The sequence below is a fragment of the Rhincodon typus genome, chromosome 7 (assembly GCF_021869965.1).
Source record: "Rhincodon typus isolate 14 chromosome 7, sRhiTyp1.1, whole genome shotgun sequence".
Lineage (NCBI taxonomy): Eukaryota > Metazoa > Chordata > Chondrichthyes > Orectolobiformes > Rhincodontidae > Rhincodon > Rhincodon typus.
The window spans coordinates 12,944,854-12,970,753 of NC_063338.1; the positions used below are offsets into that span (position 1 = coordinate 12,944,854).

The 25,900-nt window shown below is 39.6% G+C and overlaps 1 protein-coding gene across 1 annotated transcript in view; it reads right to left on the reverse strand.

The window, feature by feature from the left end:
* The window catches only part of trak2 (trafficking protein, kinesin binding 2), a 69,748-nt gene extending 44,309 nt beyond the window's left edge, over positions 1-25,439 (reverse strand). The window contains exons 1-2 of the mRNA XM_020528022.2: positions 25,315-25,439; positions 1,627-1,952 (exon numbers count right to left, since the gene is read on the reverse strand). Of these exons, the coding sequence (XP_020383611.2) occupies positions 1,627-1,681 (55 nt within the window). The 5' untranslated portion in view covers positions 1,682-1,952; positions 25,315-25,439. The remainder of the gene's footprint in view (positions 1-1,626; positions 1,953-25,314) is intronic.
* Between the last annotated feature and the right edge of the window lie 461 nt (positions 25,440-25,900).

Consider the following 25,900-nt stretch of genomic DNA (forward strand, 5'->3'; position numbering starts at 1 on the left):
AATTACACAATAGTAATCAAATGATGAAGTAAAGGCTGAAATTGTGTGGCTGCAGCATCCTGGAACCAGATGATAATTTTCAAAATGGAGACTTCAGCTGTAAAAGTCTTTTTTAAACAAATTTTTCAAAAAAAAACCACTTCTTTCTGTTAAGTGTAGGCGCTACAATAGGCACTGATTTGTCAGGCACTCCATTGATTAGATCTTGTCAATGTTAAATCACTTTCCTACCTAGTACTTGCTGCTTCCTCTCATTCAGCCAATTCTTCTTCCATCATGTTGCACAGGATACCCTCTCCATTCTCCTGCACTGCATCTGCTCTGCTCCATTTCCCTGGTTCCTTTTATTAACTAGCCCAACAGGCTCAGTTGATCTCCTGCAATAGCTTCTCTGCCTACACCCACGTTACCATCGGGATCAACCACTCCAAAAATCAGGAGTACCTCCTGGAACAAAGTTGTTTCCAATTGAATGACTAAGAACGAATTGAAATTAGAAATGCAAAACATGTTGTTCCATCTCTCCTCCTAGTCTACTTCCATTTAACAATCACCTGGGTGCATTGTAGACTCTTTCCTACATCAAATCCTGGATGGACAAGAAATTCAATTTCAATTCCACACTGGCAAAATCAAAACCATCTCTTCTTGGTTCCCATGAATATCCTTTTCCTTAGCTGCTAATCCATCCTAAAATCAATTTTGGTAACGTTATTCATCTCCATCTGACCTGCAGACACTGAAGTAATCAAACCTGGACACATCCAATTTAGTGGCTGGTTCACCCTTAATTCTCGTCCCTTTCAAACTGCAGCTCGGACACTATTCCACTGTACACAGCATACCGCCACAACCAATGCCTATCACTGTTTCCATTACATCTATCTTAGACAGCCGTCATAGGTTTCCCAACAGTATCAATTTCAAAATTTTTGTCCTTTCCACATGTTCCTCACTGGCTGTAACTATCCCAGTGTCCCTGCACTTATTCTTCAGCTCTTTTATATTCTGTTCCAGTGCTCAAGTTTCACTTGTCTCAGATTCCCAGATTCAGTTTAAAACCCTCTGCCCTCCTACCTCCCTCTAGTCTTGCAAAAATCTCCTATCCTTCTTTCAGTAGTCTGTGACATGATTTTGTTAAATTTAAAGGTAAAGCACACAATTATTAAAATACACGACGTGTCAATATCACAAGCACCAAGACATAACAGAACTGTATCAGAACTGCTTAATTTACACTAATAGACACTTCAGTGCCGTGGAGTCAAACTTGACACCTAATTCTTGTACAGCCAAAGAGAAAATTATGTTGTTTTCAAACCAGAATCTTAGAATTAAATAATATTTTATAATCTATTTTAATTAAAATTAAGTTACATCAAAAAACTTAAGTTACCCTTTAGTACTACACCAATAAACCATTAGCTTAACATTAAGACTACTTCCCTGACAGGCAAATTCACATCTCATTGATATCCTGGCTCACCTACTTAGACCAGAATCAAGCCTATAACTAGCAGGTTGCTGAATTCAGTAATATGCAATTATATTCAAGTCCCACATTACACTTAAAAGAAAAGCTCAGTTTTCACCTCTTCAAATGCAGAATTTTGTTTCTGTTCTTACCAGTGATGCTTCCTGTCTCTTTCTGATCCACATTCATGGGATTTTTTTCTGGCATCACTTATCCAAAGGCATTCTGGAAAATTCTCTCTTGTAAGTTGCAGCCTACTCTCAAACACTTCACACTAGGACAGAAGATTCACTGCTTTGGTGAAGACAGCATACCATCCTGTGGAATCTCCAATATTGCTGTGTACATTCAGATTCACATTAAAGTCTTGGTTGCTGAACTCATCTTATTCTGCCAAGACGGAACTGGGAAAGCTACTGAAGTCCAAGCAGATCGCTGAAAAGGAGAATGAGCACGATACCTCGTGTTCAGATGCAACCTGTGGCCAAAACAAAAAGTATTGCACTTAGTATGAATTTCTTTATCTCCCCAGGCAACCTGATAGGTCTGGCAGTGGAGTTAATGCAGTAAGCTAACACCAGAATTACTTAGTGCTTTATAAAGGGCATTCATGGAAGCAAATTATATCATAAATCAAAGAAACAGGACCAAAGAGAAGTTTGGAATATTCATTTTAGTCCATTAGGCAGGTACAGAAATCCAGAGTTCAGTTCCTGTTTTAACTGTGTGGGTTACAGTTTATCTCGCAGAAAAATGGAGCAACCTTTTGCGAAGGTTAATAAATATCCAAGGAGGTGCAGTGGAGTAGCTGAGTACATCTTCAACTGATGATACCGAGCTGGTCTTATAGTTCATGTAACATCAACCCTGAGCACTATACAATATCTTGATATCTATCCTTACGGTTTTAAATAATGGCAATTTCAAAATCCACATCCTGAACTGCATTCAGAAATTCAGGAGCGACTCTGCAACTTATCTATCAGCGCATTTGGAGCTAATATTGACCCATAACAGGTCACAACTTTAGGCCTGTATTTATCTTGCAAGCTGAGCTTTTGGAGTATATAAAAAGCATGCCCATTAGAAGTATTCAAACAGCTCATTCATTCAGTCCCAGGGAGTACTTCAATAGGATATCTGAAATACTGATTTCAATCACTACATTCCTATTTATATACCTTTCTACTCTCCATTATTTGACCTGCATCAACTGTACTCGTATTACAGTAGATCATCAAGCCAGTATATAGCTGTACTGCCAGAAGTGAAACAAATCCATCTATCATCCACTTGATAAGATAATGCTAACCTTTTAAGATAACGCTACATTTTAAACTGTCAGTCACATTCAGTCACTCTGACATTCAAGCCAGAAAGTTGTGACTTGAAGTCAAACCTCAAGGTCCCCCAGTACATTATATCAGTACAAAGTACTCTTTCCTGAGAGCACCAAGAGTGTGTTGCACTGTTGGAGGTACTGTTTTTCATACAAGACATTAAATTGAATCTCCATTTATTCTCAGGTCGAAATTAAAAAGATACATTATGGTTCTTAATTAAAGCAAGGAGCATTCTTCCTGGCACTCTCGCCAATATCTAGCTCTCAACCAGCATGACTTTAATTAAAAAAAGGCTGTGTGGACAGCCAAAAGAAATAAGTACCCATTATACCTTGAGCGCACTCCATCATTCACTATAATAATGGCTGATCTTTTACAGAAAAACCACTCTCCCACCCTAATCCCATATTCCTCGATTCCCAGTCAGTCTCAGCTTTTAATCTACTTGCTGGCTGAGCAGCCAGTTTTCTGGAATTCCAAAGATGTATAACTACTTGACTGAAATTTCTCCTGTCAGCCCTAAATGACTGACCTTTTATTCTAAGGGCCACGGACCTCTGTTTGACACACAGTGCAAAAGGAAGTCATCACAGCATCAACCCTACGAAGCCCCTTAGAGTTTTTTTTAAACTATATTTCACCTCTCTTTTTGTAATCAAAGAGCATGGGCCCATTCTATTCAGGTACAACAAAAGACAGAACAGCCATGAAACAAAATCAATTAAGCTCAATAGCACACCAAAACACCACCCGCAGTGGAACTTGCAAAAAAAAAAACAACCCAAGATAATATAGAAAGAAAAAAGCTTGAAATAAAAATAAGCGAAGCCACAGTCAGTTTACAATTTACTAAGAATCAATTTTAAGGAAAGAATAAAAAAAAGAAAGTTACAAAATAAAAACCAAGGAATGAAATAAAGCAGAGAAGCAGGATGGTAAATATTTTTGCTCCTTTAATTTTAAAAAGCAGCGTGGACACTTGAGTGACCTCAATGGATTCATCAGGGCATTTTTCTGGAATTACACAAAATCCTGACAGTTTGCTCAAGACAGACAATAATTTTGATTTTTGAAAGAAATAAAACAGGTCGGAGGGAGAAAGAACATAATTAGTGGTGCTGACTCAGGGCATGATTGCTTCATCTCTCCTATACAAATATAGTGGGATAGAGAATGGATGAAAGATAGATAAAATTTTTTAAGATAAATTGATAATAAAAAAAGTGAATTCTCCGTTAGTTATGTGTCTGCTACAGAAACACTCTGATTTTACAAATCCCCACTGATACAATAATTTATAACAGAACAGAGTCTGCAAGTATTGTGACATTAATCAGTGTACTACTCACTGGATGGTTGCTCAACAAGATGTTGGCGTGAATAATTCAGCAACATTTTCATTACGAGTGAGTAACAAGGAGGACTGAGATTAATCAGTGCAATACATACTCTGCCAGCCAGCCAGTCCTGGGCAAAGTTTCAAATTCGAAGCTCAGAGTTTCCTAAATTGCAAATTCAATTCAGAAAATGGTTCAACCAGCACTCAAAGTTATACTTTCCAGATCCACAAGCGTAGATGTTTTTGTTGCCCAAATGACTTAATCCTTAGGTGCTTACAAAATGATAGAGACTAGAATTTTACAGAAAATGTAGATCAGAAGTAGGCCTTTTGGCACAGTGATTTCCCTCCATTATTCATGGAGATCATGGCTGATCAGATAATCCTCAACTCCACCTTCCTGCCTTATCCTCATAATCCTTGATTCCCTTACTAATTAAACATCAGTCTATCTCAGCCTTGAATAAACTTAATGACACAGCCTCTACAATAAGGAATTCCACAAATTCACTATCCTCTAAAGACAAAATTCTGCCTCAACTTTCTTAAATGGATAACACCTTACTCTGAAATTATGCCCTCCGGTTCTGGAATCTTCCAAGTGCAAATAACCTCTCAGCATTAATCTTGTCAAATTCTCCAAGGATTGTATACATTTCAAAAAGGTCTTCTCTCATTCTTCCAAACTCCGATACAATCCCAACCATTTAACTTCCCTTCAAAAGAAAATCCATCCATGCCCAGGATCAGTCTAGAGAATCTTCTTAGGTAAGAGGCCAAAATCTTTTCACAGTCTTCCAGCTGTGATCACACCAGTGCCTTGAATAATTTTAAGAAGGCTGTCTTATTTTAATATACCATTCCCTTTGAGATAAAGAGGCCAACAGTCCATTTGCTTTTCCTATTAGCTGCTGAACTTATGTTCTATTTTTTAGTGATTCATGCAGGAAGACTCCCAAATCTCACTGGGCTGTGGCTTTCTGCAGTTTCTCTCCATTTAAATACTATTTAGCTCCTTTACCTACACATTTTTCCACATTACATTTCATCAGCCCACCTTTTCTATTTTTGCTTACTCACCTCAACTGGCTATATACCTTTACAGACTTTGTCTCATCCTTGCTTGCCGACACAATAGTTGTGTCATCTGTAAACTTGGTGACAGAAGAAGTGAAATGTACTAAGTTACTAACTACAGCCCCAGCACTGATCCCTGTGGCAGTCCATTAAGTTATAGGCTGCCATCCTGAAAAATGCCCCCTTTATCCAACTCTGTCCTCTATTCGTTAGCCAATTCTCTACCATGCTCATAGATACTTTTAATCAACCTGTTTGGACATGTTATAATGCACCTCTGAAGCAGGTGAGACTTGGTACTGGGCTTCTAGTTCAGATGTGGGGACACTGCCACGGCACCATAAGAGACCCATTACCACTCTTATATACGATCCTCATGCTGACTCTGCTGGATTGGATTATGCATTTCGAAATGCTCTGCTATTACATCTTTTGTAATAGGCTAACATTTTCCTAAGGAAAGATGTTAATCCACTGGCACAGTTAACCTGCTTTTTGACACCCTCCATTTTTGAATAAGAGTGTTATATTGGCAGCTTACTGCTATGGAACTTTTCCAGAATTTAAAGATTCATGGAAAATTACAACCTATGGATCTACTACTCTCTACAGTGTTTGTTACAGAAAATACTTTATTCATAAAACATTTATCTATAAGTACACACAAAGTGTTCTCAATCTGTTCCGTCCAAGGAGAGAAAAAAGGAAACACGGAGATTGGAATTTGACATCCTACAGGGCTACAGTACATTTTCAAAACACAAAAGGCAGTAAATCTATCACTCAGATCATTTATTAAACCTGCTGTATTACACATTACTAGATCTAAAATAGCTTAATTCTTGGTTGGATCCAGAAAACTGTCCCAAATACACAATAAATTCTTCCTGCCGGCTAACTCTGCCCATTTGATCTTCCCCATCTGCAAGAAGATTAAAATCACCAATGATTACTGTACTGCCTGTTTTACATGCCCCTATTATTTCTTGATTTATTCTGCCCTCCATAACAGTGGGGGCTTATGGATTACTCCCACTTGTCATTTCTTACCTCCACCCATAGGAATTCTACATTTTCTGCTGCAAGATCATTTCTTCCCACAGTACGTATTTCATCCTATACTAACAAAGCTATCCCACCGCCCTTTCCTTCTGTTTATCTTTCCAGAAAACCCCATATACATGAATATTTACTTCTCTTCTTTGATCTCCTTGTAACTGTGAACCCATAATGGATATATTATACCAATGAACCTCTACTTGCATTGTGAATTCATTTATTTTGCTCCAAAAAGTATGTTCATTCAAATAAAGAGACATTAATTTTGCTTTTTTGTAAAAACGATTTCATCACCATTTGACTTTATTTGCTGCTGTATTTATGCTTGTACCAGTGCTGATGCTTTTCAAATGTAACTCCTAACTGTTTAAAATCAACAAAATTACTTCAGTCTTATCAATGCCATTGGTACTAAAGTGGATGACGACAACTGAATCCCATCTATCCAATGTCTTCTATCACCCTAATGGATATTAGTGAACCAAATAGGTTTTTACTAATTGAAGGTAGCTTCTGATGACCCTTACTGACACTAGTCTTATATAATTTTGTTGCAAATTTCACCAGCTGCCATGGTAGGATTTGAACCAGTGTTGCCAGAGCATCAGTCTGAACCCTTGGATTACTTGCCCAGTAATCTTATTGGTCTTCTACAAGATTAAATAAGTCAGCACCTAAAACTGTGCTTTGAAACTCAACTCAAGCTTACAACCCTCTGATCATAGATCCAGCAATATGAAGAAAAGGCAAGGCAGCTCCATGTCAGCGTGGTAGGAGACTTAGAGAACTTGAAAATGGTGATGTTCCCAGTGCTTGTTGTCCTTGACCTACTAGCTAGCAGAGCTGCTATTGACTACGTTTGGTAAGCTGCTGCAGTACAACTTGTGAATGAATCACATTGCAGCCATTTTGAGTTGGAGGCAATAAATGTTTATGTGATGGATACCAACAGGTTAATTCCTGTGTCTTAGATGCTGTATGGTTTTGAGTATTTTCATAGCTGCACTTATCCAGGGAAGTGGAGAGCATTCCATCCAACAAACACTCGTCTTGTAGATGGTTGAAAGGTATGCAGGAATCAGGTGGAGTTACCAATACAGAATACATGACTGCTGACATGCTCTGTGGCCATCATATTTATATGACTCCCCCTACAGTATTGATAATGATGGATTCAGTAACAACGATGATACTGAAAATGGACCAGAAGTCCTTAGATTCTTGGAGATGGTCACTGTCACACACTTGCAGCACAAATGTTATTTGTCAATTATTAGGTGAAACCTGATGGTCTTGTGGCACATGAGCACAGGCTGCTTTATTATACTGTACGAGTTACAAATGGAATTGAACATTGGAATGGCTGCTAGCAAGCGCACAATGGGGAGCTTCAAGAGTAGGTCATTGATGATGCAGCTAAAGATGCTCAGGCCGAGGACACGATCCTGAGGAACTAGGGCTCTTGTGGCATAGCGGTAGCACTTCTGGGCCAGGAGACCTGGCTTCAAGTCCCATTTGTTCAGAGATGTGTAATATTACCGAACAGGTTGGTTAGAAAAATATCTATCCTGAGGAACTGAGAGGCTTTTGCGGTGCAATAGCAGTGTCCCTTTCTCTGAGCCAAAAGACCTGGGTCCAAGTCCCACCCGCTCCAGAGAGGTGTCATAATATTAGGGCTCTGTAGTGCAGTGGTAGTATCCCTACCTCTGGGCCAGAAGGCCTTAGTGCAAGTCTATCTGCTGTGGTGTGTGTAATAACATTACTGAATAGGTTCAGTAGAAAATATCTGCCCTGACAAGCTCCTGCAGTGAAGTCAATTACAATACCTGGTCTAATATCTTTGACATAAATACCAGACACAAGCTTCTTGTAGAAATCTGATAAACACGCACCAATTTTGCGCCCCGCCACATTAGGATTTGCTCACGGTTGCACCATACAGCAACTACTGCATCAGCAAATCTGGCACTCAAATTCAAACATTACATTTACTACTAATATATTAAATATAAAATAAGAGGAATTTGTTTTTCCCACAGCAAGTATCAACAGCATTAGTTGGAAGGTGACAGAACTTATCAATAGCAAACAGTTTTTATTCAGTAAATAGAGTCATTAGCAGTCATTAACGTTTAAAGTTTCTCAACTACAGCAAACTGAGCTTATGCCAAAATTACCGCAAAAATTATTTTTAATAAGTTCTTCCACTAGCAAATGAAGGCTACTTTCATAATAGTAGGTGTTGTAAAATCAACAGCAGTCACTTATAGAAGAATTACCCAATCATCTCCAGTTTGAACAGGACATGGGCAGTCACTATACAAATATGTTCTATATATAAAACAAGCAATGCTGCTCCTTTGCCTGCATTGTGGCTAAGCAGATGCTGCAAGTTCCTGTTCATCAGCAGTCTGATTTCATTTCCTGAACTCCCTACACTATAGAAATGGGACAACACAGCAGCATGCCAATGAGATAATCATTCTAGCTGATTTCAAAGACAACTAGAAACTTCACCAACTTGAATAAACTACACCCTACTTCGCCGAAAAATGAAATTTAACCTTCCACCAGAGCACTTTTGCTATCAGCTTCTTAGGCTGCTGAGTTCTGTGGTACTTTGTTAGCCCTTCCAGTTTCCTTTTTAGAGCTTGTTTTCACCGCCACCTCATCGATTCTCACATTGTGTTTAAAGGATCTTCAATCTCTTAGTATGTTTCATATTACCCTACGTCAATACCACTTTGGCTACTTAGCCATCTCAAATTTTCCATTTCAGCATTTTCCCTCACATGCACTCCTCCATCTTAGTTTTTGCTCATTTTTAAATGCTCTTTGTTTCTGCTCAGAGAAGGTCTTGTATCTAAAAAAACAAGTTGCTCCCTACACAGATAGTGACTGAATTGCTCCACTCTTTTCAGCACTTTCTGCTTCTAAAATTTAAAGTTACCTCTTTAGTGACCAGTTTGCTTCTACTGTATTCATGAGTAACATGCTTTGAGACAATTTGAAGGAATGAACATTTGAGAGAATTTTTAGTCCAAAGTAAAGGTATATTTTGTTATTCCTGGAGTTAGGTTAAAAAGTACCAATAGTTGCACAGTGAACTAATGAAGCAGGAGTAGACATGGGGAGGCGATGGCCTAATGTTAGTAATTGCTGCACTGTTAATCTAGAGACTCAGGTAATGTGCTGGGGACTCCGGTTCAAATGCTGCCATAGCAGATGGTGGAATTTGAATTAAATAAAAATCTGGAAGAGTCTAATGATGACCATGAAACTGATAGTTGGGAAAAAAAAACATCTGGTTCACTAATATCCTTGTAGGAGGGAAACTGCCATCCTGGACTGCATTTGACTCCAGACCCATAGCAATGACCTCTGGGCAATTAGGGATAGGCAATAAATGCTGGCCTATCCAGCAAAACCCTCACTCCACGAATGAATGAAAATTTAAAAACAAACTTGAGGATTTTCTTTTACAGTTTAAATTTTTTTTCTTACTAACCTGTTTATTACATTGAGAGAATATTGGCCTCCTTCAGAGCTTGTTCAGCTCATCTGTGCTGCCTTTTTGAAAGAGCTGTCTAAACCCACTCCCCTGTTTTTTGCCAATGACCTACAAGTAAATATTCAGTTGGAACTCCACCTACCAAAACAAAAAGATGCCTCTCTCTATAGTGCTTTCACAACTTCCTGAATTGGCATACTGTTAAATACACAGTAAGTGTACTCACTGTTGTATGTAGGAATGCAGCAGCCATTTTGTGTACAATACGATGCTACAAACAATTATCTGTGTTTTTAAACTATTGTATTTGGAGCAAATTTTGGCCAGAACACCAGGGATAACTGCTTCCACCCCTCCTTATTTAAAATATGCATGTTGGTTAGCTCACTTGGTTGGACAGCTGATTTGCGACACAGAGCAAGGCCAACAGCGCCAGTTCAATTCCTATATTACCATTAGGGACCCTCCTTCTCAACCTCGTCCCTCACCTGAGGTGTGGTGACCCTCAAGCTAAAACCACCCCCCAGAGCAAAGAGCGAGCGCAAATCTATGGTCTCCTGAGACTATGGTGACTCCATTTACAAGAATGCACTGGATTTTTTGGTCCACAACCAGAAGTAAGGAACCTCAATTTAATATCTCAACTGAATGAATATACTACTGGGATAAAGGGGGACAGGTTTGAATTGTGAACACCAAAAGCTAGGCATAGGTTTTACAGTATCTAAACTAGATCATCAATTCTAATATAGGTTTATTGTAGAACATTTCCATTCAGTCTGCAAGCACAAACATGAGTTTCATTTTAATTCTGTTCTTTGCTCTCAAGCTGACATCTTTGCCCTTGGCCTGTTCCAGTGAAGCTCAACACAGGCTTGAGGAACAGGACCTCATTTTTGATTAGGCACTTTAAATCTGGACTCAATAACACATTCAATAATTTCATATCATAATTCCATTTTGTTTCCCTTTCTTTGTATGTTTTGGTCTTCCTCTTAATTTTGCTTCCTAATAACAGTTCATTTGCTCTCAACACGTCTTTGGCATTTTTCTTGCCCCATCACTATTCCACTTAGCATTGAATATCACTGTTGTGTCATTCAAACTGTCTTGTCTTTTACCTATCACAGACCTTCCTTTTGTCCTTGCCCCAGCAGCCACCTTGCTGAAAAACTATTACATTTCAAACTTTCCCAAGTTCTGATGAAAGGTCCTTGATCCAAAACATTAAGTTTGTTTCTCTCTCCCCAGTTGCTGACTGAGCCTCTGGGTATTTCAGCACTTTCTACTCTCATTTCAGTACTGAAGAGTATTCTGCTTTCATAGGTGCCATCTTTCAGATGAGATGTTAAATCTTGGTCTTGTCTACTTACTCTGGAGGATGAAAAGATCCCATGGCATTATTCAAAAGTAGCAGCAGAAAGGTTTCACTGGTGTCCTAGCCAATATTTTCCTGTTAACCAACAATTCTAAACAGCTGATCTGGTTACTATTGATTCATGTGGACAAATTGACAGCGACTATGATACAAAAAATTGGTTGGTTTAAAAGTGTTTTGGTACATTTCACAACACAAATGTTTCTTTATGGAGCTGTATGACTGATCACAGGAGGCAGCTCCACCGTGAGAATGAATAAATACCAAATTTGGCTCTCCTGCCAATCCTGTTCCACACCCTAACCCATTATAGATACTGCAAAAGATTGTCTATTGAAAATCAAAATAGAAAAGGGCGGATTGAAACTGCTTTTGTTTTAAACACAAACAGACTACTCTGGTGCCTTCAAACATTTACATATATGATAGACATCCATCTGCTCCTGCATGTCCTTTAAAATTGTCATTTAGTTAAAATTTCTTTTCACATTTATCCTTCCAAAATGCGTCACGTACCTGAGGAAGGCAATTCCAGCATGCTCCTGTAATCTTACCTTGAATTAAAGGGAATTCAAGTAGTTTGGAGAAGGATATCTGAAAAGCTACAAATTATGCACAGTGACAACCTTAACAGTTCTAGTCAAAATTTACTGAAAGTTAAGATATAAGTTTTAACACCTGGTTACAAAGGAGGCAGCAGTTGGAATTACTGAGAAATCACATTGGGGTGGACTTTTGGATTTAACAATAGGTTTGCTTACATTGGCATCCAATTGGTTACGTACTTTAATAACATGCAGAGTTTCTGTTTTTAAAAAGTAAGCAGACAAACATGAACCAAAGCTGTTGAGAACAGAAAATCATCACTGAAACAGTCACGCTGAGAGTAGCTGAAGCTTGGTATTGTAATCACTGACAATGCGACACCAGTCTGCAATATATTGAGAGTAGCCCTAAGGATGGTCTGTTGATCTGGGAATTACTTCTAGTGGTAAGGGTGCTTGGTGTTAAGATAAAGTCACAGGAGCAAGATCACAGTTTGCTCAGCTATCTGAGGAGTACACACCACTCAATAAAATAGATCTCATGAAAGATTTATTCAAACAAAGAAGCTGGAATGAATTTGCTATTCCCGTCTGTAGAAATGTCTCAAGTTATGTTCATGGTGATCTAATTTCCTCTCAACTGACCTGTGCAGTAACCGATATTCCAACTCTGACTGATTATTCCTCTCCTGCACATCAATTCAATACTGTCTTGGGCTCTTGTCTCACTTTCTCCAGATTATTAACCTTCTTCTCTGGTCACCTAACACTCATCTAGTGCCTTTCCAATGAATTGTTTTGGATAGCATGCCCTCACTGCATACATTCCTCTCACGTTCTTCTGTACCCTGCTTTAGGCAGTGAAAATCTTGTTTCTCAATACCTTCCCGTCAAGTCCAGCCAACAGTTAATTTCTTAGATTGTTGATGTTTTCGTTCAGACTTTTTTTCTATTGACTTTTTTGATCTTGTTATCCCCTCTGATCTCAAAATGGAATTTGCACACCATTTCTATTCCCAGAACTCCAAAACGTTTGATTTCCTTGTCCACGTTAAATATTTCTGTTCTTAAAAACAGATACCATAAAGACAAGAATTTTGTTCTTACAGTTATTGTTCGCACACCTCTGTTAGCTGTAAGATCTCATACAGCACCAAAATTTAATTTATTACATAATCCTTTCCAAAGGCCCACATACATCTACCAGATAGTTTAACAAATACTGCACTTCATAAAAGATGATTTAAAACAAACAATCTCCTTTAAGTTTGGAGAGGGGTATCCAAAGAGCTCGAAAATATGCACACAGAGGCAAGCCTGAAGCTCTGGGTCAAAACTTACTAAAAGTAAGGTACAAGTTTTAACACCTGCATACAAAAGATGCAGCAGCTGGTGTTGCAGTGTTCTAAAACTCAGTCAGATAGGCTTGGGGAAGATGATCAAAAACCTGATGTTGCTAATAGAGGAAAAGGTCACCTGTATTAATCACTCAGCAGAGTACTAGTGAGGATAGGTTCCCAATTGGAAAAGTGAAGATATGCAGAGATTTAAAGATCAAATCGTCCCCGTTAGGATGCCTTGCTACCGGATTTCCATTTGATCCAGTTTAAAATGGGACTTCCCAAAATGGGAGTCAGGATCTCTATTATTTCTACAAATTGCAAACAAAACCATGTCTTGATGCATACTGCAACATGCAAAGGCTTAGACTCTCTCCAGCTTTGACTCTTTTCACTGTAAGTGCTGAGTGAAAAGTACTTCAGTCTTCACAAAGTCATTTCTTTTACAATCACTTCATCTGACTATATATAATAACAACTGGTGTGGGGGTTGAGGGGCTGAATATCAAGCATTCTGGTAGGTAGAACATTTTACTTGATGGATTACCAAATAATGTACATCTTACTGCACATGCATACAACTTAAACAATGTCAGTACTTCTCATTAATGTGATGGGTGAGGTAATTCCAGCATAAGTGCATTACGTTTCCAGTGTTGTATGATAGCTTGAGACTTGAGTTGCTCAGTGAATTGGGACATTTGTTTTTAGCAATGCATATTTGGCTGTACAGTATATTTTATTACCCTTCTGTTAATGCTCTTCCCACACAGCACGAGATAATCCCTCCTTTTTAAATTCTTGGAGTCACATTTGTTCAAATTGTTGCCAATGGTCTCACTTTAGGAATAAGGGAGATGATGGCCGAGTGGTATTATCACTGGACTGTTAATCTAGAGACCCAGATAACGTTCTGGGGACCTGGATTCAAATCCTGCCACAGCAAGATTCAATGGTGGAATTTGAATTCAATAAATATCCGGAATTAAGAGTCTAATGATGACCATGAAGTCATTGTTGACAGCTAGAAAAACTCATCTGGTTCACTAATGTCCTTCAGGGAAGGAAACTGCCATACTTACACGCAATTCCAAACCAACAGCAATGTGGATGACTTAACTGCCCTCTGGGGAATGAAGATGGGCAAGGAATGCTGGCCTAGCCAGTGACGCCCTCATCCATGAATGAATTTAAAAAATAACTCTGCAATAAACCTTACGCACATAGTCAAACAGCTACAAATGAAAGTGGAAACTTCAAATTCAACACCTTTGGAACCACAAGTTCATATAGCACAGAAAGCAGAACACATCCAAGTACAAGTCATCTACACATCATAAAAAAGCAATGATTCCAACACAGACTTGTTGGATCTCTCAGCAGTCCTCACAAATGCTGTTTGCAGTCCCCGTTTCAGTTACTCGAAGTGAAGCTAACAGAATCCTTACATTTGATTTGATATTGAGCAGAGTTTTAAATCCCATTTCACCATCACCTAACTTTATGCCCACTCATGTAACATTGCCCTCCTTCTGCCACCAAACCTTTGCACATTCTTTGTCACACGTAGACTTCATTATTCCAATGCCTTCTTTTAAACCACTAAATATCCACTTGTCTGAAAGTTTAAAGCATAAAATATTAAATTTGAACTATTCTTTCTGAAATTTCTTCATAACATTGCTATGCCTTTTCTCTACAAGCCTTATATTACCTTCCATGGCATCCTTCAGTCCTCTGATTCTAGTTTCCCAGTACAATGCCATCTTTAACTCAAGTAATAAACTTACTGTTGTTGCTCGACATTCTCTCCCCAATCTCCTCTACACGTCGACCATCAGTAAACGCATTTTGGTCCGGATTTGGTCACCCCCCTACTAATTTCCCTGACTAGGACCAACTTTTTTTTAAAAAAAATGCAACGATTGATTAGGACACAGTATGTACCTTCCGAGAGCATGGTGATTCAATTAAGATTCAGCAATGTAAACAGCTGTTGGGGAACAGAGTTCCCAGGGTAACTCTTCTTAGCCACAGATTACTGGATAAGTTGCACATTATCCATAAATACAGGCATTAACTCACCTTTATTCTGAGCCAACGTTTTGACTATGATCATGCTGAGTGGTATACTTGCTTGCACGGTAACAGAGATCATTGCATTGTTCATCTATCTTTTATGTTCTTTCATGGGATGCAAATGTCCCTGACAAGGTTTACATAGCTTTTCTTTTTAATTCATTTGTGGACATGAGCATCACTGGATGGCCAGCATTTATTGTCTGTCCTTAGGTGCCCTTGAAAAGGTGATGGCAAGCTGCCTTCTTGAACATCTGCAATCCTTTAGACTCACAGGAAAGTTGGCATGGCTAAAATCTCCCCAGGACTTTCAAGAAATGTATGCATTTCTGCAGCATTTAGTGCCCAGCAAAACTCACTCCAGAAAATAAAAAGTTAACCCTGATGTAGAGTAGTGATATTAATCACAAGATTTATTTTACAATATTGCCATTCAACCCCTGAGCTCAGAAGAACAAATGGAACTATAGAGTCTCATTTCTAAAAGGTAGTAAACTTTGTCAGCAATTACTAAGAATATCCAGGGGTACAGTGGTATCCTTTCTCTGGACCAGGATGTAGGAGTTCAAGTCCCACCTCAGAATATGACAGCCATGTGGCAGCATGCTAAATAGGTTGATTTAAAAAAAATTACCAAGATGATAAACTTTTCATGCTTTACTTTTTCCTCTCTATAAATCTTTTCTTCTCCTTTTCTTCTCTGAATGATTGCTTTGACTTTAAATGACCCTATTTTCTTCTCCGCAGTTCCTTTGGTTCTTTCAGTTTTTAAGTCTTATTGGCTAAGAGGAGATTATATAGTTAGTGTTGTTGGTCAGCAAGGTCCTAGGTGCCACTTCTAACTTGTGCATTCCACAAATGGGTTGAGGGACCAAAAGATATTCAGCTGAAGGGCAAGGGGAAAGGTTTATGCAATGGAGCATTTCACAAAGTGACCCATTCTGGCAAATTCTGAGCCATTAGCAGTTCCAGTGGCTGTTTCATGCCTGCCACAAGCACTGCTTTGATTTAGCAGAACAGAATAGCTTGAAAGGAGTTTCCACACTGCCCAATGACAATACTTTGTTACCAACAGTGCTGCTGGAAACCAGGCCTCATCTGTCAGAATTGATACAACACTGCCGCACCAGTCTGCTCGGGTAACACCCAGCCGCCATCTATTAAGTGACAGCAGAAACAAGTGAAAATCTCTTTAAAACTATCAACCAAATGTACACTTACTGAAGTGATTAAATTAGGCGTTGGGGCATAGAAGGGGCTATTTTAATAAGTGATTTGGTTTTTACAACAATCAATTGCAAAGTCAATTGAGCCAAGATTCTTTGTAGTGGCCGCATGGCCATTTTCTCTGTATAGACAAGGTGTCACAATGAAATGGCAGTGGTTAACCTGCTGGATAGTCCAGTTAAAGGGACTGAACCAGAGACACAATCAACTGCTTCCTGTTGAAATCCCTTGAGGAGAATATCCAAACAGTATGTACTGCGGTTCCAAGGATCTGTAGAGGCAAGATCTAACATAAAATAGTAAGGGACAGATGCTAAACCATCAAATGCCATTTCACCACTCAGTACAAATACAGTATCCTAATTCTTCAGAGACCAGGATATACCGATTTCAAAGTAAATAGCTGCTGCACACAACAAAAAAAAAGTGTTCATTTCTGAAGCCCTCTTCCTTTGCCAACTTTTTAAAAAGGCAATGGCACTGTACAGCCTTGCACAGAATTACCAGCACTGTAAGTGACCTTTTTACAATAGTAGAATGGGGCCTGGTACTTTTAACAAAATTTCAAAATAATATTAATGAAAGATTCACATATGGCATGTTCCACACTCATTAGTAATTTCTTTTTTTAGCACAGGAGGAGTTTTTGATGTGGTAATCCATCTCCTGGACAGACCTGGCTGGCTTCCGAGTCAACAATCAGCTTGGGGACTTGATGCCTTCTGATGTCTAGAGACATGGAGTATGAGTTATGAGTTATTACTCTCAAAGAAGTGAATATATTCCATAATTCAAAGTGAACTCCCCTTGAATTTATTATCCCCGAACTGAACAGAAAAAAGACAAAGCAGATAGTATTCTGACAAGCAAACTCTGCTCCTTCCAGAATTCGTAAGCAGCACATTATTTCTTGAGAGGACAAGTGTTCCTCTATTGAATGTAGTACATGAATCTCTTCTCAATTTGTCAACTTTTCAATTACAGCACAACCAGGAGAGAATACAAGAAATACCAGGGTGTACAAAATGCTGACATAGACAACACAAAGAGAATAGTAAATTTGTAGGCAAGTCAGAATACGGGGGACCGTAATGAAGTCAAAAAATTAGGATTACACTGCATGTATGTGAATGCAGAGCGTGCAGTTAATAAGATTGAGATATTACAGGTACAGACTGGCTTGTGGAATTACGAAGTTGTGGAAATAACAAGAGGCAGGTCTGGTTTTACATATTCCTGGTTACAAGGTATTCAGTAAAGATAGGAAAGGGGGAGAAAAACAGGAAGAAGGGTGGTGTTTTTGATTAAGAAGGTATTGCAGTATTGGAGAAAGGGGATGTTTTAGATGTTTCTGGTTCAAGGATAAAATTGATTGGCTGGAGCTAAGGAACAAGAGTGCAATATATTGCTCAGGTATAGTCTATGGCCCAGCAGCCAGTGGGAAGAATGCAGAGGAAAAATCTGCAAGGAAAATGCAGAGAAGTCTAGATGTCATAGTGTAGTTAAAATCGGGGACTTCAATTACTCAAATATAGACGGGGGTGGAAATTCCTAAATTGTGTTCAGGAGAATTTCCTACATTTTATCCTAAAAAAGGAGGCACAACCAGACCCAATTTTTGGGAATGAGGTAGGTCAAATAGATCAAGGGACAGTGGGAGAACATTGAAGGGGCAGTGATCGTCGTACGATAAGATTTAGGATGATAGGGAAAGGACATTAGTTAATCTAGAATAACAATAATCTACTGGCAGAGAACCAACTTCATTCAGGCAAGAACAGAGCTAAGTCTAATAGACTGGAACTCAAATTGGCAGGAAGACTGTAATGGAACAATGGGCGAAGTGAAAATGTTTTGAACGCAGTCAAGGTATATCCCTCAAAAACAGAAAAGTAGGGACAAATCCTGGATAATAAAGGAAATACAAGTTAACAAAGAGAAAAAAAAAAAGCACTTTTACCAGGTGTCAGGTAGTAAATACAATTGAAAACCAAGCTGAACATAAGAAGTTCTGAAGGGAGGTGAAAATTAAGCAAAAGAAGCAAAGATGGATTATGGTAGAAAGACAAGCAGCTAACACAAAAGGGAAGCCCCAAAGTTCTTTATAGAGGAACAAACTCAGAAGGATTTAAAATTGAAAAAGGAAGTGGTACCATTTAAGCTGTTGGAATTTAAATTTGACAAGGTATGAGACCAGATGAAATGTATCTAAGGATGCTGATGGAAACAAGAGTGGAAATCACAGAGGCTTCACAAAATCTTTTGATCCTCCCTGGATAAGGGATGGTACCGGAAGACTGGAGTTATGTAAGCATACATCCTTGTCCAAAAGAGGTTGTAAAGATAGGACCAATTACAGATCAAGTCATCTTAATCTTGGAAAACTCCTAGAAATAATTTTTCAGCATAGAATTGATAGTCTCATGGGAAAAAAAAACGTGGGTGGATTGCAAAGAATCGTCAAGGATTTGTTACTGCTCAACTAACATCCTGGAGTAGGAAATGCCCTTGTTTGCAACTGCAGGGAAGCCTTAAAGAATATAAAATTCTAATGCGTTTGTTTTTCCCACTGCAAAGAACGTACAAAACTGTTTTAGCACCTTATGTATGTAAACATAATTTTTATGAGTAAAGTATATTTCTGAAAAAAAGGGTCGATAACAGCACAGCTGTTGATGTGGTGTATGAGAACTTCCAAAAGGCATTTGATACAGTATCACAAAGACTTGAGGAAAGTTATAGATCATGGAAGAAAAGGGGCAGTTGCAACATGGATACAAAATTGTCTGACGATACGTAACAGAGTAACAATTATTTTTCAAGCTCGAGAAATGTTCTGGTGAGTTCTCCAGTGATCGGTATTGGAACCTTTGCTTTTCCTGTTGTATGTAAAAAATGATCTAGATCATGGGGTGTAGGGGACAATTTCAAAGTTTGCAGACAACATAAAACTTGGGGGAAATCTGTAACCTGTGAGGAGGACAGTGTAGAATTTCAAAAGGATGTTGACAAGTTGGAGGAGAGAGAGGTGGCAGATGAAGTTTGATGCAGAGAAGTAGGAGTACAGAGAAGTGAGTATAAAGAACATGGAGGGACAATACAAAACAAGGGGTGCTATTCTAAAAGGTCTGCAGGAGCAGCAACACCTGGGTATATATGTTCACAAGTCATTTAAAAGTGGCAGGATAGAGTAAGTTGTTAACAAAGTATACAATATTCTAAGCTTCATAAGCACGGCCAGAGAGTACTACAGCTAGTACAAACACAAAGTTATTATTAAATTATAAAGGACACTGTTTAGATCTCAGCTAGACTTTTGTGCATAGTTCTGGGCACCACACTATAGGAAGGATTTGGAATGCATTGGAAGGATTGCAAAAGAGGTTTATAATAATAGTTCCAGAGACGAGAAATATTAGTTAACAGGACAGAGTGGAGAAACTGGTACTGTTTTCCTGGGGAGTGGAGTGTGAAGGGGACATTTGGTAGAAACATTCAAAATCATGAGGTTCTGAACTGGGTAGATAGGGAGAAACTGTTTCTTTTCATAAAAGGATCAAGAACCCAGAGGACATGTCTTAAAAAAGTGTTTTGCAGAAGTATCAAGTGTGGTCTGGGTGAGGAATACACTGCCTATGAGCATGGTGGAGATAGGTTCAATCAAGGCATTTAAGATGGCATTACTTCTATTTAAATATAATCATCCAATATGCAGGCTTATGGGGAAAAAGGCAGGAGGCTGGCACTACGTCAAAATGCTCAGAGAGCCAGTGTAGATACATGAGCAAACGGCCTCCTTCTGCACTAACAATTCTGTGATTCTATTACCATTAAGATGGAACGAGCATAGAACGGAACTGGCGAAAGGCTTACACAAAACATTGTGTGTTAACTTATCCGTGAGCCAATAGTCTGGTATTAGTGTAGAATACATTTTTTCCACTGCATCATACAGCTTCGCTGATGAAAATCTCCGTACAGGATGGAAATGATTAAGATAAAAATAGACAGACAGGAAGAGATGATTTCCTGGCCATTATAAACTGTGCAAATTATTACTGACTGCTGGAATAATCATCCAATCATCTAAAGCAGCCCTCAGAACTCCTCAAATAATAAGCCAGTCTGTGCCCATTTGCAGCAAGGGCTAGACAATCAGGCTAGGTACAACTCTTAAAAGATTCACACATTAAACAGCCATCTCCCAACAAGGCAGTCTCGCCATTTCGTCTCATTTAAATGGCATGATCACAGTTGAAATCCTAACCATCAACATTCTGGCAGCCTAAATTGACAAGAAGCATAACTGCACCTCCTGACGCCCAAAGTCTGGTTTTAAACATCTTCAAGGCATAAGTCAGGTGTGTGATGGATTATTCTCCACTTACCTGGGTCAGTGCAGCTCCAACAACAGAAGGAAGCTCAAACACATTGGAGATAAAGCTGCCCAGCTGACTAGCAACCCATCCACCACCATAAACATTCAATCCCTTTACTACAGACGTACAGCGGCAGCCGTGTGTACCATTCACAAGATGCTTTGCAGTTACTCACCGAGACTCCTCCAACAGCACTCTCCAAACCGGTGACATCAATCACCTAGAAGGACAAGGGCTGCTGATGCATGAGTCCACCACCACCTGCAGTGAAAGAATGTTGATGCATTTCCAAGTCAGGATGTTGAATGGCTTGGAGGGGAACTTGCAGATGCTGGTGTTCCCATGTACCTGCCGCTTGTCCTTCTAGATGGTAGTGGTCACGGTTTTGGACAGTCTTAGGATCTTTGGTGAATTCCTGCATTCATCCTTACTTGTCACGCAAAGGAGTGTGAACTCTCTCACGTGCTAAGCTAAATATCTCCTCTCCAATAGCCAACAAATGAATGTTTTCTGGAAGTCTCACCACAAGATATCCCAATTTCTACTGGTTTTCTCCCATGCTCCCAACATTGATCTACACCACAGCACACAGTATAGCAAATGAAAAGCTGATTCTTTCTGACATAAATTGTTGATTCCCGACTGTCCAACAGCATTTTATTCATATACTGGCCTGCAGGCCAAATGCTGGAAAATGGGAGGAGAATTGTTAGATGGTTGTTTTTGACCAGCGCAAACTTGATGGGCCAAAGGGCTTGAAGTGAAGATTTCTATTCTTAAACAGAAAGTAAATGTCCCTTGCCACTGTCTCCATCAAACAATCCTAGGCCAAGTTCAGCACAAGGTTAGATAGAGAGAAAAGTTCCCTCTGCTCTTTGAAACTGAAAGTAAAGCTACTCTACTCTTTTTAGCTGACAGAAAGACTGCCTCTACTCTTTCAAAACAAGGAATAAAAGGAAAGTTGCCTTGATACCATCCCCAAACACTCCTGGGACAGAGTTAAATACAGAGTAAAGCTCACTCTACTCTTCTAGTCGAGAAGTAAATGGGACAGGGACAGCACAGGACTGAATTTGGAGTAAACCTCCCTCTCGTCCTTGAACGAAAAGTAAACCAGAAGTTCCCTCAACTCTTTTGCAATGAAAATAAGGTTTCCTTGACACTGTCCCCATCAAACTCCCAGGACAGTTACAGTATGGGACTAGATAAAGAGTAGAGCCACTTTGGCTCTTCTCACTTGGAAGTATGACAGTCTGGACACAAATTAAAACGTGAGGCTGCCTCCACAGTCCCAAACAAACACTCCTAGGACATGGCCAGAACAGATTAGGTAGAGTAAACCTTCATCTACTTTTTTTAAAACTGAAAGTAAAGCCCCCTCGACACTGTCCCCAAACATTCCCAGGGAAAAGGAAAGCACAAGCTTAGGTTCAGAGTAAAGCTCCCTCTACGTTTACACTGAAGGTAAAGTTCCCTCAACACCGTCCCCATTAACACTTCCAGGAAAGGTGCAGCACTGGGTTAAATACAGATTAAAGCTCCATCTACTCTTTTAAACTGAAAGTAAACAAACTAAAGTTTCATTTACGCTTTCAAACTGAAAGTAAAGCCTCCCCAATACTATCCCCAAAACTCGCTGGACAGGGACAGCCTGGAGTTCAATACAGAGTACAGCTCCCTCAACTCTTATTAAAGCTGGAAGGTTAAAATAACAGCATAGACCTCTATGACTATGTTTATTTATAACGTATGAGGTTGAAGACTCTGATGCTTTCATCCCGGACTGCTCATAGCAATGGCACGATGATTAATTTTCAATTACAACAGGCTCCGGGACATTGCAGAACGTTGGAAATGCAATAACTATTTTGGCCCAGGAGTTTTACTACTGTTTCAACACTGAACAGTCTTTTCAAATTTACAGATGAAACTTATGGATTTAAGGACTGAGTTATGCATATAAACGATAGCACATAACATGCAGACATCTCAAACTTGATCTAGTAACTGAGGGGAAAATTGACAATCAACCACACCAGAGCAGAACAAGCCATTTTATAGTCAAGTGATCTGAAACATCAACACTGCCATCCCAGGTACCATAACAGGTTGTGTGTGTTGGCTCAGTGGCTGCTACTTTCACCTTTGTGTCACAAGGTTGTGCTTTCCAGCCTCACTTGACAGACGCAAGCATGAACTCTAGGCTGACACTCCAGTGCAATACTGAAGAAATGATACACTATCAGAGGTGCCAACTGTTGGACTTGATATGAAATAAAGAGTCCAACTGACCTCTTGGGCGAGTGCAAAATATTCCCCTACCACTTTTTCAAAGAGACATGGAAAAGTATAGACTGATCAATGATTTGATCAAAGTCATGGCCCCTCCTGCCCAAATTATTGTTGCATTTTCTGCAGCTATGAATGTACTGCGAAAAAAAAAAACTGGTTGCAAAAAATTTTGGGAAAACCTCACATCATGAAAGACACAGTATTCATATAGGTCTTGTATCTATCTGCTACATAAAACATCTTTTTCTCCCTTTAATCCAACCCACCCAACCAGATGCATCTCTCACTCTTTGCCTCTCCCAATCCTATCCCCTGTATCCAAGCATGTTCTTTCTCGCTTTCACACACATGCATATTGTCCTTCCCTCTGTCAGTTTCCAAAAAATCCCGATCTTAAAATTTTAAACAAGTATAGTCAAGTCAAGCTTATTATCATGGAACTTGACTGTGGAAGAAAACACACTCCAAACTCTGCTTGCAATGCAATAAAACCAGAACACAACCAGATATGAAGACAGAAAACACAGATATGTAACGAATGGCCAAGAAAACTGGTCAACTAAACTCATGTTGAGTAGCTTCAATGATGAGTGGCCCTCAAAACTCTTAATCTCAGAGATTTAAATCTATGGTGAGGTCAAAGTTATTTGAAGCTCAGTATGAACTGTAGATACACTTTCAAGCTCACCTTTACTTTATCTTCATCATTCACAGGACACGAGCATCACTAGCTGGGCCAGCATTTATTGTCCATCCTCAGTTGCCCTCAGGAATGTGGTTGTGAGCTGACTTCTTGAACCATTGAAACCCATTTTGAGTAAGTAAGCCCACACTGCTACTAGGGAGATAACAAGGTGTAGAGCTGGATGAACACAGCAGGCCAAGCAGCATCATAGGAGCAGGAAGGCCTATGATGCTGCTTGGCCTGCTGTGTTCATCCAGCTTTAAACCTTGTTATCTCAGATTCTCCAGCATCTGCAGTTCCTACTATCTCTGTTGCTATTAGGGAGGGAGTTCAAGAATTCTAACCGAGTAACACTGAAGGAATAATGGTATATTTCCAAGTCAGACCAATGAACGACTTGGAAGGCATGGGAACTTGCAGGTGGCAGTGTTTCCAATACTTATTTCAATGTGGCCATCCATTAACCACTCACACTTAGATATATCAACACTGAATCTACAGTGAGAGGAGTGGAGAAACATCATAAGAACAGTGCAAGCTTAGCTCTTTGCCTCATGTTCTCATATTTCCTTCTCTGCAATGAAACCCAAATCTACATTCTCCCAACTTTCCCACAACAAAAACTACACAGCAGAATCTGACTGTCATTTCTGATTTTGATGTACTTTGCACACAATACTTCAGAAACATTTAGAGATTGATAATTCTTTGTTGCAAAATATCTGCAAGCTTGTTTGGCTTAGTCAGAATAAAAGATATAAATTTCCAAGGCCTCAAATGACTGTACATATTATGAGAGGATACAAAGTTTAATCTGAGGCAATGCAGCACTCACACTTCAGCAACTTTACTCAGGACAGAAACAAACAATAAACACTCGATTTTCAATAAACAATCACAAATTTCACAGCAACATCCATCGGTTAATAAATCCCGAGCAGCACAAATTTGCACACAGATGTCAGAAGGCACACCAATACATATTCGAGCAATTGAAATGGAGAACGCTCAAAAGGCTAAACGTACGAAGATAGTTGGACTGCCAAAGGTTAAAGATAGGGAGGGGTCGATGTCAGAGATTTGAAAACTAGGGTGAGAATTTTAAAACCGAGGCGTTGCTTGAGCCGGGAGCCAACGTAGGTCAGAGGGAAAAATGGGAAAACGGTGCGAGTCAACAGACGGACAGCACAATTTTAGATATTTTCCGAAGCAATCTGCTCAGCGATGTAATTACACACCTCTAAGGAAGTGGGCTCAAGTTGACAAGAGGGCAGTAAGTGGGAGGGCAGCCAGGGTCTAATACTCACTGTGGGAGATGCTACTGTAAAGATGGAAAAGATCTGGCCCACCATCCATCCCAGTTAGGCAAACCTCCAGCGTTAACACCGCAACTAGTCGTGACCACACATTTAAAGTGGGTCAGATTGTGACAGTGGGAAGGTTTCATCACAAAGATTGATGGACATGGGAGCAGCAACAAAAAAAAATTAAGATTGAGGCAGGCAAAAAAAAAACGGTTAAAAGGGGTCTGGACTCCTCCAACCCGGTGGCCGCTGACACCCATCACCAAACCACACCGAACTTACCGGCCAGTCCCAACCGTGTACTCCAGGCCTAGACCCTCGCTCCGCCAGCAGCCGAACTCAAATCACACCCGAACACCCGATAGACGCCTTAACAACCGACGACCGTCATCAACCTTCGACCGTGCACCTCGTCCGCCTTTAGCCAATAGGTTGGACGTCATCACTCAACGACGGAGGCAAAGCTGCTGCCCTGTGAAGGGCGGTCCCGCGTCGGGATGACAGGCATTTCAGACTGCTATCTGAATTCCGCCAACGTTAACGGTTTCAGATTTCCAGCATCCGCAGTATTTTGCTTTTAGGTAGTACTGGCCAAGCCTGATCTGCTACGATGATCATGAAAAGCTTTTCGATAGTTTACAGTTAGGTGTTGACGATTTCAAGTTATGGGGGCTGTAGCTATTTCCTTTGGCAGCTTGTTCCATTGTGAGTTTGTCCTTGGGAAGAAAGATTGTATCGAAACAGTGCCTTGGAAACAAATTGCCCTGTAGTACATGTTACCTTGTGTTTTATAATAAAACAAAGAACTGCGGATTCTGGAAATCTGAAACAAATAGGGAGAAACTGAACAGGTCTGGTAGCATCTGTG